The sequence below is a fragment of the Spermophilus citellus genome, assembly GCF_964194105.1.
Source record: "Spermophilus citellus genome assembly, chromosome: 8".
Taxonomy (NCBI): domain Eukaryota; kingdom Metazoa; phylum Chordata; class Mammalia; order Rodentia; family Sciuridae; genus Spermophilus; species Spermophilus citellus.
This window is the reverse complement of record NC_138189.1, coordinates 139406321-139422143: the sequence shown is the minus strand read 5'-3', so window position 1 is coordinate 139422143 and position 15823 is coordinate 139406321. Positions and strand designations below refer to the sequence as shown.

Genomic DNA, 15823 nt, shown 5'->3' with positions numbered 1-15823 from the left:
GTGGGACAGAAGGTCACCGCGCCTGCGTGCTAGGAGGCGTGACCCGGGTGGGAAAGCCCTCCGCGTCCGCCATTTTGGCTGCCTCTGTCGGTCTGTTCAGTTACCACGTGAACCGCCGACGGAGACCCGTGGGGGGAGGGAGGCGGCGGCAGCGTTAAGTGAGAAAGGAAAAAAGACAACGAGGAGGAGGAGGTGTCCGGGTAGGGCGACGCGGCGACATCCGAGGCCTGGTGGTGGCGGCGGATCGGGGTATTCGGGGCTGAAGTGGCTAGGCATCGGAGGCGGTCGGACAAACAGACTGACCGAGCCGGGTGGTGGCGGGAGCCTCGGGAGGAGCCGGAACGATGCCGGCCGTGAGCCTCCCGCCCAAGGAGAACGCGCTTTTCAAGCGGATTTTGGTAAGTGTGAGGCTCCCGGCAAGCAGGGGGGAGGATTTAGCCGGCAGCCGGGCCTGTCAGCCCAAGCTTCGGCCCGGCGGGCGCCCAGCCACCCCCGCTCGGGACCCCGCCTTCGTAGTACTCGCGAGGCCGAATCCTCTCCTCCGTCCCCTCCTTGTGGCTCCCACTTCGGCCCGCGCGCCAGGGACCACAGTCTTCCCCCTCCGGTCCCCGCGCTTCCGAGGCCCTGGTTCCGGACTAGGCCCCGACCTCCCGGCTTCTAGACGGTTGGCTTTCACCCTTCCCTAGCGGAGGGAGGAGAGGCCTGGCCTCTAGCGGGGAAGCCGGCAGCACGGGCAGCGGTAGCGGCCCGGTTGGTGCAGGAATACTGCCGGCAGGCCGAAGTGGCACCCTTGGAAGGAACAGGTGGTGCGGTTGCGGCACGACTCATTCATTGCCTGAACGCGGTTCCCTCTCGGTCGGCAGTCCCTCCCTCTTTCTCCCCTCCTGGGATTCACCTGTCCCCGCCCGGCCCGGGGTCACTGCACGACCTGGGAGGAGGGGAGGGAGAAGGGAGTTCAGTGCAGGGGAGAAAGCTTCCAGTCAGCTACCTCCTCGAAGTTCGTTGCATATCTGAGTCTGAAGCTCTTTACGGCCTCCCCGGTTCCCTTCTTTCTGGAGTAGGGAAGAGCATTTATTTCTTAGTTTCCTAGCGGGGAAACAGCCCCACCCCATCACCCTCCTCGGGAGGTGGGGCCCATGGCGAGGGGGCGGTCTGGTAGGAAGTGAAAAGTTTAGAGCCTTTAGTTGAGACGTTCTGGACAGATTTTCTTAACTCTCTGAAATGTCTTAACACTGATGCCAAAACTTAACACAGAAAAGGAAACACAAGAACTTTTAAGTTGGATCTTGTTGACGCTGGCTGAACTTCATTCTCTACGTTTCAAATGTATGCAGATTGCACTCTTAAAAAAGCGGAATGCGTTGATATTTGTAGTGACTGTTTACATTATAAAATATGCCCTGTAACCTTGGAGCTATAATTAATACATTGTATCACATTTTTTTTTTTTTTTTGGTTTGGCATTTAGTGTGTGGGTTGTCTCTTTCGTGCAAATATTACTTTAGGAAAGAATTAACTGTACTTGCCAAACTTAAGTCTTAAAAATTTGGAGGGTGTGTGTAAGCGTTCACCTTTTGCAATTATAATTATTTCACTTGTTGGAAAGTGAAATTCCAGTTTTTCTAGAAATAATCAAACTGATTTTTTTTTCCAAAAGAATCCATATGTCAGATTTCAGTTCATATTAAAAACATTAGAAAGTTTCGTCAAGTTTCAATTACCCTGAGATCTGTATTAGCATTTTGTTTTTAAGACTAATTGGAGGGACTGGGATTGTGGCTCAGCAGTAGAGCATTTGCCTAGCACGTTCGAGGCCCTGGGTTTGATCCTCAGCCGCACATAAAAATAAACAAGTAAAGTAAGGGTATTGTGTTCAAATACAACTAAAAAATTCAAGTATTTAAAAAAGGGGGAGCGTACTAATTGGAAGCCCAGAGTGGTTGGGCAGTTCTGTAATCTCAGGCTAAGGTAGGAGGATCTCAAGAAGCCAGCCTCAGCAATTTAGCAAGGCCCTAAGCAACTCAGTGAGACTGTATCTCTAAATAAAATACTAAAAAGGGCTGAGGATGTGGCTCATTGGTTAAGCACCTCTGGGTTCACTCCATGGTACCCCTCAACAAAAGTGATTGAAGTGTAAGTGGCATAGTTTTAGGATGAATATAACATACACACACACACACACACACATACACACACACGTACACACACGTACACACACACACACACACATTGAGGTATTGGGGATTGAACCCCAGAGCCTGTGGCTTTCTAAGCATTTGTTCTTCCACTGAGCTACACTCCCAGCCCTTATTTTTTAAACCTTTTAAAAAACCTTTTAAAAGGCTGATTGATGGGTTAAACATAGGGTTAAACATAGTTTTATTGCAATTTATCTTAATATCCCCCCTTTCCTTTATTTTTGTTTTTTAAATACCCTTTACTTTTCCCTAATTCATATAATTTATATAAGTTGTTGCTTGTATCAGTGGTCTGTCCCTTTTTATTGCTAAGTAGTATTCCATTATATGGATTTACCACAGTTTGTTTAACTATTCGTGGAAGAGTAGTTCTTCCTCTGCTCCCCAATACTGCAGATTGAATCCAGGGCTTCATACATTCCAGGGAAGTACTGTACCACTGAGCTATGTTCCCAGTTCTGCAGTTTTTTTTTTTTTTTCTTTTCTTTTTTTGGTACTGGGGATTTAACCCATGGGTACTTTACCATTGAACTATATCCCCAACCCTTTTTTATTTTGAGATAGGGTCTCACTAAGTTGCTTAAGAACTTGCTAGGTTGCTGAAGCTGGTCTTAAACTTGCAATCCTCCTGTCTCAGCCTCCTGAGTCTTTGGGATTACAGGTGTGCGCCATCGCACCTGGCTCTAGTCTAGCAATTCTTGATTAAGCATTTTAGACAGTTTTCTTTAGTCGTAGTGATGGTGGAACAAATCTTTAATTTCATTGCTACAATCACAGTGCTCAACGATTTATTTATTGTGACAAAGTGTAGGAAAAGAAATATGAAAATCCTGAAATAAAATAGTGAAGAGAAATAATGTCCTTATCTTTCTCTTATATTAAGAGTGAAGAAAATATTAAACAAAAGGATAGTATTTTTTTCCCAAATTACTTCAGCTTGCTCAACTTTTAAATTAGCTCTTTATTTTAAGCCTTTTTTCCTTTCTGTGATGAAGGTGGACATACTTGAATGGTTAAGTCAAATGTTAGTAAGTTGGTAACTGTTAAATCATTCTGGCACCATTCAGTTTTTGAGGTTTTACATAATTTGTTGTACTATATTTGTAAATTTATGTAGGAAATGAAGTTAGCTTATGCTTTCTAAAAATGTAAAGCTTCAATTTAAAAATAATGAAAATGTTTTGGCCTTAATTTTTCAGTGGAAGCCTTGTTTACACAGTTTGCAAAAATTTCAGTTTCTGCAGTAGATTTGCCTGGCTTGATTTAGTTTAGTTGATATCTAAAATTAAATTTTGTTGCACATTTGGCCCTTCTAATTTTTCATATTCTACTTCTGAGTAAGCATTGATACAAGTTAGTCAAAAAAACCTCTGCATAATGTTTCTTGTCTATAATTTGTTAATTTAATACGATATATATATTGTGTAAGATTTTGTTTAAAGAATTGTGTTTGCCAGAAGTTTTCTCCTTTATTTTTGAGACAGGGTCTTGCTGTGTTGCCTGCACTGGCCTTGTATCTGTGATCTTCCTGCCTTACCCTCCCCATTCTTAAGGGATTATAGATGCCTGCTACTGTACCTGGCTATTCTTCATACTCTTAAAATGGGCATTTTTATTAAGCAAATAGCTAGTTTTGGAGTTGGGAATCAGACTTTTGGGTTTTTCCCCCCAGTGTTTGTACATTTGTATTAGTGTTTTATGTTTGTATTAGTGTATTAGTGTTTGGATATTTTGGGTAGTAGTATAAGGGGAGGGAAGGGTTCTTTTGTAGGCAAAGAGTTGTAATTGTTAGGTTTGCACATATTATAGGTAAATTATTTCATATGATTTTTGGAAAAAGGGTTGTTTTTACAGTTAAAGCAGATAAGTTTTAGTTGCTGAAAAAGCTCACGTTAGGAATTCTTACCAAGTAGGTTTCCATGTGCACATGAAAGGACAGCTGATTTATTTTTTTAACTTTGTGCATGTGTGTGATACTGGAGATCAAACTCGGCAAGGTGATTTAAATTAAATTTCCGTGTGATAGAATTTTAGTTTTGCAACCAAATACAGATAGTTGCTTTGAAATTGGTTTTGATACAGTTTTGCTTGTATTGCCTGTGTTTAGAATATGACAAAGAAAAAACAAAAAATAGAAACAATTTTTTACCTGCTGTGAAATTCCCTTCTGTACATAGTAACCAAAAGTTTAAAATAGAATAAATTTCTTTTTGTTTTGTTTTCCTTCTGTCCTGCTGGAGATTGAACCCAGGGCCTAGTGCATGCTAGGCAAAGTGCCCTACCACTGAGTCACACACCCAGCCAGAAACTAGAATAAATTTGTGTTTTAAAGTTTTCCAGAGTGGGAGGGAGGGGTGGAAAGATGTTGGTTAATAGATATAGAGGTCCATTTGGAGAGGAGAAATGACTTATAATGTTCTACAGCACAGTAGGGTAACCTTGATTGGCACAATTAATCATGTGTTTCCAAATAGCTAGTAGAGGATTTTGAATATTCTCAGCATGAAGAAATGATAAATGTTTGAGCTTATGGATATACCTGTTACCGTGATCTGAAAAATATTACTTTGTTCGCCATAAATATTATAATCATGTCAATTAAAAAAATAAAGACAATTTATAAAATGAATAATATGAGAAAACTAGATGTAATCTTGCTATGATGTAAATATACTTTGTTGTTTAAAAAAATCATTTTGTTATTTTTTTAAAAATCGCTTTTATTTTTTTCTTTTTGGTGGTACTGGGGATTGAATCCAGGGGTGCTTTATCACTGAGCTATATCCCCAGTTTTGTTTTTTTTTTAAGGCAGGGTCTCACTAAATTGCTGGTGCTGACCTGAAACTTGTGATCCTCTTGCCTCGGCTTCTTGAGTTTCTGGGATTATAGGTGTATTCTTATAATCACATTTTTTTTTTTTTTAAAGAGAGAGAGTGAGAGAGAATTCTAATATTTATTTTTTTTTAGTTATTGACGGACACAACATCTTTGTTTGTATGTGGTGCTGAGGATCGAACCCGGGCTGCACGCATGCCAGGCGAGCGCGCTACCGCTTGAGCCACATCCCCGGCCCATAATCACAATTTTTTAAGAAGCCTGTAAAAATCTAGTGAGAGGAAAAACCTTTTGATGATGTGGTACATTTACTCTTTTGTTTGTTTCTTTACTTTGACACTTTTGCTCTAATCCTTTCTGGAATGAGGTGTAGTATGAGTGAACAATAAATATATCTTTAAAGTTTTATATTGACACATTTTATGTTTAAAATGTGTATGGTGTTAGAAACCTGAAAATTTTTAATTTATTTTTATTTATTTTTTATATATTTTTTAGTTGTTGGTAGACTTTTATTTATACACGATGCTCAGAATCGAACCTAGTGCCAGGCAAGTGCGCTACCACTGAGTACCAGCCCCAGAAACCTGAAATTTTTTAAAGAAAATGATTCCTTTGGGTTAAGAGAGCAGGTTAAGGGGCTGGGGATGTGGCTCAAGTGGTAGCGCGCTCGCCTGGCATGCGTGCGGCCCGGGTTCGATCCTCAGCACCACATACAAACAAAGATGTTGTGTCTGCCGAAAACTAAAAAAAAAAAAAAATTAAAATTCTTTTTTTTTTTTTTTAAAGCAGGTTAAAAGTACATTATTTGGCACATTATTTGGGGGGAGTTAGGGTGTTTTAGTGAAATAAAGAGTGACAGCAGTTTAGTTTTTAGTAGCAATAGAGGACACTATATTTTTAGGAAAGAGGATGATAACTTAATAGGGAACTGAATTTAATGTTCCATTCTATAAGTATTTCAAAACCTTACAGTCCTTCTGGGTCATTTGGGCCTCACACAAACTAGTTTTTTGATGATAATAGAATGGCCATCCCAACTATTGCATTGAAGCACTGGCTAAGGGACAGTTTCCTGAGAGACATGCTGGAGGGCTGCTGACCAACCTGCTTTAAGTGGAGGGATCTCTCTCTTTAGTGTGTGTTCTCATTTCCTTTAATATTTCTGCCTCTGACAATGCAGTCTGACAGAGCATCAATTCAAGTATATCTTCTTTGTTCACAAAAGCATTTTTGGACATAAAAAATCAGGTCATATAAAGAATCATATGCAAGGGGCTTTTGTTTGAATTTTCTCCCCCAGCTAACTACATGGCTCATTTCTCCTGTTTCTTTTAGGACTGCGCTCAGGTGTCCTCCAAGTGTTATTTAGAGGTCTTTGTTGACCAGGAGTACTTTCTTACTTATTTCTTTTGTCCCTGCTTTATTTTTCTCCAATATCATTTATCACCATTTAACAAAAATTTAAGAGTGGATTTTATGAAGATAGGAACTTTGTTTTACTAATCACTGTACTTACAGTGGTTAAAGTGATCCACAATAAATTGAAATGTAGCAAATATTAATAAATGTTAATAGTAAATATTAATACATATAGTAAATGTTGATAAATATTGTTGCATGAATTGAGTGTTGAAATAATGATTACAGGGCAAGAGAAAGGTTAAGGATGTGTGCTTGGGTAAATATTTTTGGAGAAAGGAGTTAAGCTGGCCCTTGGCATTGTAGACTACATTATTATTTGAGGTAATTATAGGATATGGGGCAGAATCTATATTATCCTTGATAAGATCTTGGAGGTTTCATTTGTGAATGAATAATGGTACCTGGTTTGTTTAAGTAGCCTTCTCTCAGAAAAGCAAAGCTAGAGGAAAATTTTATTGTTTCTTTTTTGGTTGTTTTAGCATTGGAGAAAAAAAGTGATATCAGGACATTATATGAGTTTGGTGTGAGGAGGGAGCCTGCTGACTTAGAATCTCCAGTTGGTAAGGCTTAGTCACTTGCTCCTAAAACTCTACAGTTGATTCTTACAAGGTTAGGGTTGAGGACCATTGTATATGATAACTATGAAACAGGGGTATACAATATTGGGAAATTTTTGTAGATTAGGGTTGCATTATGAGTGTTTCTCAGTTGAATTCTTAGAATTTGGCAAGGTATGTTGGGAATTCAGTGTGGGAAAGAAAGCAAGGTGCTTAATTTAATTAATCAGTGATCGTTAGCCAGCCATCAGCATTCATATCTGCATACAACTTTGCTTTCTATTTACGGGCATTATCTCTGTTGAAGAGAGAGAAATTTAGATTCTAAGTGAAAATGGTTCTGGAAAGAATGTTGTTTGCCAGTTCTAATATTGAGGAGTGCAAGTGAAGAAGAATCTTAAAGAGTGATAGTTTTATATAAATATTGAGGTGTGGAGGGAATTGGATGCTGTGGTGGCATTCTTGACTTTTGGGGATTTCCTTTGAATGTCAGCTGTACACTTAAAACATTTAAGTTCTTTTATGATGCAAGCTGTATAAACTTAGATTCAAGTTGTGACTTTAAAAAATACTAGTCTAACTTGTTGCATGTTTTTTTTTTTTTTTTAATCCCTTCGAGATAGGACATAAATTGTATTGCTCCCTTAAGTTTTTAATTTGATAAGCAGGGCACCGAGGTGCACACCTGTAATCCCAGCTACACTGGAGGCTGAGGCAGGAGGATTGCAAGTTCAAGACCAGCCTAGGCAACTTAGTGAAACTCTGTCTCAGAAAAGCCAAAAAGGTTGGAGCTGTAACATAGTGGTAGAGCATTTGCCTAGTATATATGAGGCCCAGGGTTCAATCTCCAGTACTGAAAAAAAAAAATTGTTTTTAAAGTACATAAAAATTCCTGTGTAGAAATAATTGCTGGAAAGGCCAATGTTTTTATCTGATAACACTCTACTGAGATTTTCTTTGGTTAGTATATGAACAAATCTTTAGTTGAGGTAAGTTGAAATTTCTCAGAGCTTTCTTGGGGAAATTAATCTTATTGAGGTTTTTCTCTGATTACATTAAAGGAGACATGAGAGTTTGTTTTAAAAATTATAAACATAAGAGAAAAAAGCCTAACTTTTAGGATTGGTTGTCTACTTTCACACATGATTACTGTTCCAGTTAAAGCAGTGTTTTTTTTTGTTTTTTTTTTTTTTTGTGATGCTGGGGATTGAACTCGGTGCCTTGTGCATGTGAGGCAAGTGCTCTACCACTGAGCCACATCCCCAGACCCTCCAGGATGATTTTTTTTTTAAAGATTAAAATAAAAGCAAAGACAGTTTTATTCAGGTGCTAAATAGATTTGAAAATTGAGAAACATAGGTTCCAAGATGATTTTTTATAATTAAAATCATAATATTTATTTTTTAGAGAGATCTTATTGGGGATTACAAGATCACATTTGATTATCAGTGCTTGAAGACTGATCAAAATCTTTAAGAATGAAAAACTAGTATTTTAGTGAATATTTTGAGGTACATTTTATGCTAGGCTTTGCATGTTAGCTGATATAAATCTGATATTCCTTTAAGGAAATTATAGTAAGTATAGCCAGTGCTTAGGATTGCATGTCTCACACATGCTGGGCAAGTGCTCTACCACTGAGCCACAACCCCAGCTCTTTTTATATTATATTTAGAGACAAGGCCTTGCTGAGTTACTTATGGCCTCACTATTTTGTTAAGGCTGGATTTGAACTTCTGATCCTCCTGCCTTAGCCTCCTGAGCTGGTGGATTACAAGCGTAACCCACTGTGCCTGGGAACGAGTACTCATTATCTTTTTTTTTGGTTTGTTTAATTTTTTTAAAGTTATACATGAACACAATATCTTTATTTATTTTTGTATGGTGCTGAGGATCGAACCCAGTGCCTTACATGTGCAGAGACAAGCGCTCTGCCACTGAGCCACAAGCCCTGCCTAGGACTGCTTTTTTTTTTTTTTTTTTTGACATTGATGAACCTTTATTTTATTCATATATTTGTATGTGGTACTGAGAATCCACCTGGTGCCTCACACATGCTAGGCAAGTGCTCTACCGCTAAGCCACAACCCCAGCCCCAGGACTGCATTTTTTAAAAGGATAATTCTAATTGTTTTATATACAGTTAGTTCTGCTGTATCAGGACATAGGTTCTTTTTTTCCCCCTCTTCCTTGTTTTTTGTTTGTTTGTTTTGGGGTGGGGGGCGTTTAAGTTTCTAAAAGTCTCTGTACTTTGCAAAATCATGAAGAAATTTAATAATTATGAATAATATGGGGGAAATGGAGTAGGGCATAGCATTCAAAAATATTATTAGTGAGGTTAAAAGCAAAGATAAGAACATAATAAAAATGGTTGCATAGTTTTACATGTTAATGGTTAACAAATGCGTTAATACTACTATGTAAATGTTGCACTTTCTCTTCAAAACACCAAAAACTTGCTTGCATAAGTGGGGTCTGAAGGATTGGAGTTTGTGAATTGTTGAGAAGTGGTAGAGGAAGATTATCTGAAATCTGACCAATGATAACATCAGAGGTGGGTGGATGTGGCTTAAGGTGGCTCCCAACACACAAGGTGAACTGAGGCAGCTGGTAGGTGTTTGATGTATGTGCCTGTGTGCTTTGCCTGCTTACAGGACTTGTTTCAGCTGGGCGCTGTTTTTTGTTTTCACCTAGTGTTCTGGCATGTGAAGTTCTATAGAAGCAAGCATGAAATTTAAAGAGTGGCCCCTAATAAACCATGTTGGAGCCAATGTGTTTTTTTTTTTAAACAGCTTTATTGAATTTATATTCTTTTTTTAAAATATTTTTTTTGAGAGAGAGAGAGTGAGTGAGAGAGTTAGTTTTAATATTTATTTTTTAGTTTTTTTGGCAGACACAGCATCTTTGTTTGTATGTGGTGCTGAGGATCAAACCCAGGCCACACGAATGCCAGGCGAGCCCTCTACCGCTTGAGCCACATCCCCAGCCCCCAATGTGTATTTTGAAAACAAGCATTACTACAGAATTTACTGTTCATTACCTTAGTATTATAAAGATCACCTTGCCTGTGTTTGGGTAGCTCTTCTCCCCGTGTGGTTAGTAACTAAGCTAGAGCCCCTGGTCTTTTTGTACATAGTTTCTGTGAAGGGTCATACTATTTACACTGCCACTGAAGGATATCCAGGGTGACTTAAACTTCTTCCAATGTTTCCTTTGTTCAAGGAGCTTTGATACAAGCTAATTCACTCTAAATATTTTTGTGGTGAGATTAATGTTTTAAAACCAAGGAAATAAAATATTGCACATTTTTCCAATTTGTGTTTTGAATCAGGTTTTTTTTTTTTTTAATATTTATTTTTTTTTAGTTCTCGGCGGACACAACATCTTTGTTGGTATGTGGTGCTGAGGATCGAACTCGGGCCGCACGCATGCCAGGCGAGCGCGCTACCGCTTGAGCCACATCCCCAGCCCCTTGAATCAGTTTTGATACTCAATGGAGGAAGCCTGGAGTATGAATCTAGGGATTGAGCCTAGGGGTGCTCTGCCACTCAACTATATCACCAGCACCCCCCTTTTAAAATTTGTGACAGGGTCTTGCTAAGTTGCCTGGACTGTCTCCAACTTTCTACCCTCCTGATTCAGTTTCCCCGAGTTGCTGGGAATACACATGTGTGCCACTGCTCTTGATTATCATTTATTCTCTTTAAGACCAGTTGTTAAATGGGGGGATAGGGTAGGGAAACAATACGTTTTAAAAAAAAGTTTTTTGTTTTAGTTATAGATGGACAAAATACTTTTATTTGTTTATTTTTATGTGGTTCCGGGGATTGATCCCAGTGCCTCACGTATGCTAGGCATACACACTACCACTGAGCCACAATCCTGGCCCAGAAACAATACATTTTTTTTTTTTAAAGAGAGTGAGAGAGGAGAGAGAGAGAGAGAGAGAGAGAGAGAGAGAGAGAATTTTTAATATTTATTTTTTAGTTCTCGGCGGACACAACATCTTTGTTGGTATGTGGTGCTGAGGATCGAACCCCGGGCCGCACGCATGCCAGGCGAGCGCGCTACCGCTTGAGCCACATCCCCAGCCCCAACAATACATTTTTAAAGTAATGAAAGTACCTGGTAAATGGTACTTTTAGTATATTATTGTGAACTTCAACTTTTTCAGTGAATTGATCTTATATTTAACTGTGCATCTTTTAAAAAAATATTTATTTTTTAGTTGTAGTTGGACACAATACCTTTATTTTATTTATTTATTTTTATGTGGTGCTAAGGATTGAACCCAGGGCTTCTTACTTGTCCCATGCGTGTTGTGCTCCTGAGCCACAACCCCAGCCCTTAACGTTGTGTCTTGTTATCTGATATTTCTATTTGCTCTATTTTTGATATGAAAAAAATATATATTTCCCCCACCGCCTGGGAATTAAACTCGGGGCCTCACACTCACTACTGTTGAGCTACACCCTCAGCCTACGTTTTTGTTATCTTTATATTTATTCCTTAAAAATTATCTTAAGTCTTTTTTTCTTTTTTTTTTTTTAAACTTATCTGCATTTATTACTGTTTAAAGCAGAATGTTGACTTGGGCAATACATATTTCCATTCACAAGCCTTACTGAGTTACTTTTTGAACAGCTTTGTAACACACCTAAGGAAGGAGGTTTAAGCTTTGTTTCTTGAAATACTTTTCTTTGGAAAACAAGCCCAGGGGTGTTCCTCCCTCTTTTTTCTTATTTAGGCTTTTGCTTTTGGTTTGTCAGTTTCTTTTTTTCTTTTTATTCTTTAAAAGAAAATTTAATAGTGCTAGGGATTTAAACCAGGGGTACTTTACTTCTGAGCTACATCTCCAGCCCTTTTTATTTTGAGGCAGGGTCTTGCTAAGTTGCTGAGGCTGGCCTCAAAACTTGGCAACCCTCCTCTCTCAGCCTCCTGAGTTGCTGGATTATAGGCCTTTGCCACAGTGCCCCGTGTATGCTTTAATTGAAGCTGTTGAGTCTCATTTTTTTATGTGTGGGGCAGTGAATGACCTTATTCTACTTTCCCCTTTTCCATGTAAAAATAACTTTACAGTTATTTTTACTTGATGAATTTCATTTACTTATTTATTTATATGTGGTGCTGAGGATTGAACCCAGTGCTTACAACCCCAGCCCTGTTTTTTTTTTTCCCCCCATACTGGGGATTGAAGCCAGGGGCACTTAACCCCTGAGCCACATCCCCAGCCCTTTTTGTATTTTATTTAGAGACAGGGTATCACTAGGTTGATTGGGGTCTTGCCAAGTTGCTGAGGCTGGCTTTGAACTTGAGATCCTCCTGCCTTACCCTCTTGAGCCGCTGGGATTACAGGCATGTGCCACCATGCCTTGCACTGTATTTTTAAATTTTGAGACAGGGTCTAAGTTGCTGAGACTGACTTTGACCTTGTGATCCTCCTGCCTCAGTCTCCTGAGTAACTGTAATTCCAGATGTGCACCACAATGCCCAGAGAGAGTCTTAACGTTTTACATACTGTAAACATCTCATCAACACTTTTGTTTTAGATTTAGTTCTATAATTAAATATAGTTGGTGTTTACCAGTAGACCTTTTTTTTAGTCATCAATAGACCTTTATTTTTATTTTCTTATTTTTAATTTTTTTTTTTAGAGAGAGAATTTTAATATTTTTTAGTTTTCGGCGGACACAACATCTTTGTACGTGGTGCTGAGGATCGAACCGGGCCGCAGGCCTGCCAGGCAAGCGCGCTACCACTTGAGCCACATCACAAGCCCTAGACCTTTATTTTTTATTTATATATATGCCGTGCTGAGAATGGAATTCAGGCCCTCACACATGCTAGGCAAGCACTGTACCACTGAGCCATAACTCCAGCCCCCCCCCCCCGCCCCCCCGCAATAGACCTTTTGTTGAAGTTTTCTTATTGGTTTCTTTGTTGAAGAAGGCTTATTATCTCAAGAATGCTCATGGAAATTTTTTTTAGTTGTAGTTGGACACAATACCTTTGTTTTATTTATTTTTATGTGGTGCTGAGGATTGAACCCAGTGCCTTGCATGTGCTAGGCGAGTGCTCTTCCACTGAGCCACAACCCCAGCTAATGGAAATATTTTTTAAATTCTTACACATTTAAACTGTTTTCTACATTCTTTTTAAAATGTGTATTCATTTACAACAATTTTTATGTCAATTTTATTGAGGTACAATTAACATACAGTAAGATTTGCCAATTTTGTATGTGTGCATGTGGTGCTAGGGATTGAACCCCCGGGTTTGTGCATGCAAGGCAGGCACTCTGTCAACTGAACTATATCCCCAGTCCTTCTATATTCTTTTTTTTTAATCTTTTTTTTTTTTTTTTTTTTTTTTGGTGGGGTTCTTTTTTCTTTTTTGGAACTGGGGGTCGAACCCAGGGCTTTGTGAATGCTTTGCCACTGAGCTACATCCCAGCCCAAGCAGACAATTTTTTTTTTTTTTTTTTTTTTAAATGCTGGGAATCAAACCCAGGGCCTTGTGCATGTAAGGCAAGCACTTTACCAACTGAGCTACATCCCCAGCCTCAGCCCTTCTATATTCTTGTTATTTGAATGATAGCTTAGCTAGTTATAAAATTCTTTTTTAAAAATTTATTCTAATTTGTTATACATCATAGCAGAATGCATTTCAGTCCATAGTACATGGAGCACAATTTTTCATTTCTGTGGTTGTACACAAAGGGTTGTAAAATTCCTGATTCACATTCCATCTTGAATAGCCTTGTTATTGTTTCACTTACGTTGCAGATGCCAACCTGATCTTATTTCCTTTGTAGGAGACAACTTTGTTCTCAGAGATCCAAGGGGTTTTTCTTTATCTAAATTGAGTTCTTGATATATCTCTGTATCTGCTATAGAGTATAAATTTTCCCTGATTTGTGCTTTTGCAATCGCAAATTGTAGGTTGATGTTTTAATTTAATTCGAGAAATTTTCTTGAATTACAGGTTCCAGTAATGGTTCTGTTGTTTCACTTCGGTATTCTTTGTCTATAGAATTATACTCTTCTGTGTGTTATTCTTTGATTCTTTTCACCTCTATTCTTCATTTATTTGATAACACTCCCATTTTCTATATCATCATATCTGATCTCTAAGGCATCTGGTAACTTCATTTAAATTCAGCATGTTCATGTTTTCACATGTTCCTATTTGTTCAGTCTGTTTTGAGTTTCTGATTTGAAACTGTTTTTATGTCTATTTGTTATTTAATTGCTTGTAATTTGTAATATGGGGTATTATATTGCATCTTTCCTGTTATGGTTCAGGTTTTTTAATTTGTTTCCATATGCTGACAAGTTTTTTTTAACTTTTTTTTTTTTTTTGTACCAGGGTTTGAACCCAGGGGCACTTAACCACTGAGCCAAATCCCCAGCCCTTTTTGTGTTTTGAGTCAGGGTCTCTCTGAGTTGCTTAGGCCCTCAATAAGTTGCTGAGGCTGGCTTTGAACTCCCAATTCTCCTGCCTTAGCCTCCTGAGTTGATTACAAGCGACTCTTCATTATCTTTATGTACTTTTTATTTTTTATAAGGAATTTGGTAAGGATGCTGGGTCTTTTTTTCTGTTCACCTTATTTGTGCAGGATTTTACTGGACCAACAACAGGTGATGTTATTTTGGTGACAGGGTTTGAGCAGCTTCCTAAATCTCTTAATTCAAGAATAGTGTTATTTGTTGCTGCAGTAGAATTCAGCATTTTGTTGTTGTTATTGGTACTGGGAATTGAACACAAGGGCACTTAACCATTGAGCCACATCCCCAGCCCTTTTATTACATTTTATATAGAGACAGGGTCTCACTGAGTTGTTTTGGGCCTTGCTAAGTTGCTGAGGCTGGCTTTGAACTCAGGATCCTCCTGCCTCAGCCTCCAAACCATTGAGATTACAGGTGTACACCACCACACCTGGCTGTAAGAATTCAGCTTTTAAATAAACTTCTCCACGTAGCTCAATCTTGCTTTAGTAGGGCTTTTGTCTTCCAGTCACTTCTTCTCTTCACCATCCAGCCCAGATGACACCTCTTCCTTCTAAGATGCCTACTTTCCTCCCAGAATCTGTGCTTTTTGATTCCCCAATGCCATTTCTCCTTCATGTCTCAGATCTGCTGTCTGTACTTCCTTACAGATGGGGGCGTGCTTCTGAGGGTGAATTTTAGGTAATATTATACGTATAGTATTTTGTCACCTCTAGGACCCTGCGCTGTTGCCCTTTGGACAGTCAGTGTTTATGCATTTATATGTGAATTGGTGTTCTTAATTCTTTCATCATCTTGTGTTGTGGGATGAGAGCTGCAGGTTGTTTTATTTGCCTTTTTTATTTTTAAATATTTTTTAGTTGTCAGTATTCCTTTATTTTATTTATTTATACGCGGTGCTAAGAATCAAAGCCAGTGCCTTTCACATGTAAGCACTCTATCACTGAGCCACAACCCCAGCCCTATTTGCTCTTTTTTAATCTGTATGGTATTTATGATGATTTATGAAGTATTTAGGAAGTGGACATTATCCTACTGGAACTTTGTTTTTATATTTTGCTTGAAAATAATAATGGTTGCTTTAAAATAATTTGTAATTAAGGTTTTATATAATTGAATAACTGTATATTTCTGTTTCTGTGCCCCTATGGCCATTTCATCATTCTCCAGTCTCCATTGGGAAAATTTATCATTGAAATAATTATGAAGTTCTATTTCATAGCTAACTGAGTCATATGAATATACTTGAGTTTTGCAGAAATCTGCTCATAAGCTGGAATCCTAAATTCCCCTTCAATTT

At 38.6% G+C, this 15823-nt stretch overlaps 1 protein-coding gene across 4 annotated transcripts in view; it reads left to right on the top strand.

The window, feature by feature from the left end:
- Positions 1-92: 92 nt before the first annotated feature.
- Positions 93-15823, top strand: part of NAA15 (N-alpha-acetyltransferase 15, NatA auxiliary subunit) — a 79478-nt gene continuing 63747 nt past the window's right edge. Inside the window, exon 1 of one of the 4 annotated variants that reach the window (XM_081303638.1) lies at positions 93-398. In XM_081303638.1, the coding sequence (XP_081159764.1) occupies positions 345-398 (54 nt within the window). In that variant the 5' untranslated portion in view covers positions 93-344. The remainder of the gene's footprint in view (positions 399-15823) is intronic. The other 3 variants (XM_081303641.1, XM_081303639.1, XR_014023241.1) reach the window with 3 other exon arrangements.